Consider the following 2,255-nt stretch of genomic DNA (forward strand, 5'->3'; position numbering starts at 1 on the left):
AAAACTTTGACAACTGCAATGATAAAATTAATAACATAGGAATGAAATAAATACAACAAAGAAATTATAGAATAATATTATTTGAATAAAGTCACAATAATTTAAAAATTTAGAAATGACAATTTAGTAACTAACTTTTAAAATAAATATCATTGGTTAAAAGAAAAAAAAAAGTTTGTTTAAAAAAAAAAACAATGAAGAAGAGAATCAACAACGAGAAAAAATTTTTTTTTTGGCAAGAGAAAAAAGTAAAATAATTTTAATTGAAATTTAAAAAAAATTAAAATCTTGATAAAAAAGGCATAAAATATTCAAAGGATTGATAATTAATAATTGTATAAGTGTAGTAATAAGAAATTAGTGAAAACAATTAAATAAAGTGAAATAAGTGAGAATACTCACAAAGGGACAATTTCCAAGATAAAGAAGTTGTGAAAAGGAAAAGAACAGGAGTGGAACTACAGCGGAATATCTGTTTATTCTGCAAGGCCGTAACAATTTCCAATTTAAAAAAAAAATTAAAAATACAACATAACAAACACTTAAGGTACTGTTCTATAAAGTTTAAGTATTTCTTTTAGTATATAATATTTGAGTTCACATTTCCATATAATTTAGTTTTATGAGTATAATTATGAGTATGAATGAATGAATGAATGTTTGTAAAATAAAATAATTGTAATAGCTAGTTAAGAAATTGTATATTTTGAATATTTTATTCATTATAAAGAACAGACCCGGTCTTAAAACTATTATAATCTGACCTTATAACCATAACAATTTATCGCAATAAAATTTTTTTAATTTGACCTCACAATATAATACCCTGAGAATAAAAAAAATAATAATAACATAATAAAATAAAGAAATTCAAATAATTATTAATGGCGCCCAAATTAAAATCTGATTTTATTTAAAATAAAATTTATAAAAATAAACATTACACACTATAAGACCATAACAATAATATATATATATATATATATATATATATATATATATATATATATATATATATATATATATATATATATTGTTATGGTCTTATAGTGTGTAATGTTTATTTTATATATATATATATATATATATATATATATATATATATATACAATATACACACACTTGTTTGTTTTCTCAACATTAGTTCACACTTTCAGATTTATCTGGTTTCGATCCAATCAGTTCTTCTTCACGCTTGAGGTCTAACTCAGACTGTAGCTTGGCAAATTTTTCTTTTTCTCTAATTTGTTGTAGTCTTAAAGCTCTATTTGTCAACTTGGTGCTCCTTTCATGTAACTGCTTCATGGCTTTTCTAATTGTTATCAACTTATTTTGATATAAATTCATCTTTTTAAACAATTCTTGAATTTCTGGAGAATGTTGAACATCCGCTAAGTCAATATTTTCATCATGCATTTGAATGATTAACATGTTTTGTTTACTTGTGAGTTCCGTTAGCTGCATCTGTATATTAGTTAGAGATGGCTTATAAATAGAAACAAAACCTTTCGATAGATCATTGATTGCATCATTATAAGGATTCATCTCAATGTTATGATCTGGAATGAATTGAAAACCATAATAAAAACATTCGACAACTGTCACAACAATAACCTCAAAATAACGAAGACTGTACCGAATAAGACAAGGCGCCACATTCAATATGCACAAGGGTGTGCCGAAGAAATTTTTCATATCTGTGAGGTGTACTGGTAACATGCTAAATTAAAAATAAGTAGAGAAGTCATTAATATAATAAAATTAAACAAACATTATTGATTATAACGAATTGTTTTTAGAAAAATTGATGTTATTTCAAAATAAAGAATAACTAAATTATTATATTGTATTGTTTATATACAAAACTAATTTTTTCTACGACCGTGCGTTTTAACCCACTTTCCCGCACGCATTTTAGTTTTAAAAGTGTCACTTTCCCGCACTAGTGCGGGAAAGTGACATTCTTCAAAGGAGAAACAAATATCAAAACTGGTTTGATATCAGTTGCTATGACAACCCAAGCGTGTAATTGTTACTAAAACGTCAAAGTTGTTCAAAACGTCTTGGAAGTGACCGAATAAGAACAATCTTCTTTTAAATTAAACCACATTAAACCGAATCCGATACAATAATATTAATGGATTCATCCGACGAATAACTTCCCGAAGCCGTTTTGAAGGCTGCAAATGAAGCTAATTCCGAGCTGTAACCTGCCAAATCCAGACTAAAGTATGAGAAGCAATACGACCATTTTG

General features: G+C 25.9%; 1 protein-coding gene across 1 annotated transcript; it reads right to left on the reverse strand.

The window, feature by feature from the left end:
* Window positions 1-1,064: 1,064 nt before the first annotated feature.
* LOC130895728 (biogenesis of lysosome-related organelles complex 1 subunit 6-like) lies at window positions 1,065-1,608 on the reverse strand. Its single transcript, XM_057803237.1, has one exon. It carries the CDS (start codon window positions 1,543-1,545, stop codon window positions 1,141-1,143), a length of 405 nt encoding a protein of 134 aa, XP_057659220.1. The 5' UTR covers window positions 1,546-1,608; the 3' UTR covers window positions 1,065-1,140.
* Window positions 1,609-2,255: the final 647 nt, after the last annotated feature.

The sequence above is a fragment of the Diorhabda carinulata genome, chromosome 6, assembly GCF_026250575.1.
Source record: "Diorhabda carinulata isolate Delta chromosome 6, icDioCari1.1, whole genome shotgun sequence".
NCBI lineage: Eukaryota > Metazoa > Arthropoda > Insecta > Coleoptera > Chrysomelidae > Diorhabda > Diorhabda carinulata.

What these genes read in the sequence shown, in the direction of transcription:
- LOC130895728 (XM_057803237.1), bottom strand. Translation starts at nt 1,545, where the DNA reads ATGAATCCTTATAATGATGCAATCAATGATCTATCGAAAGGTTTTGTT.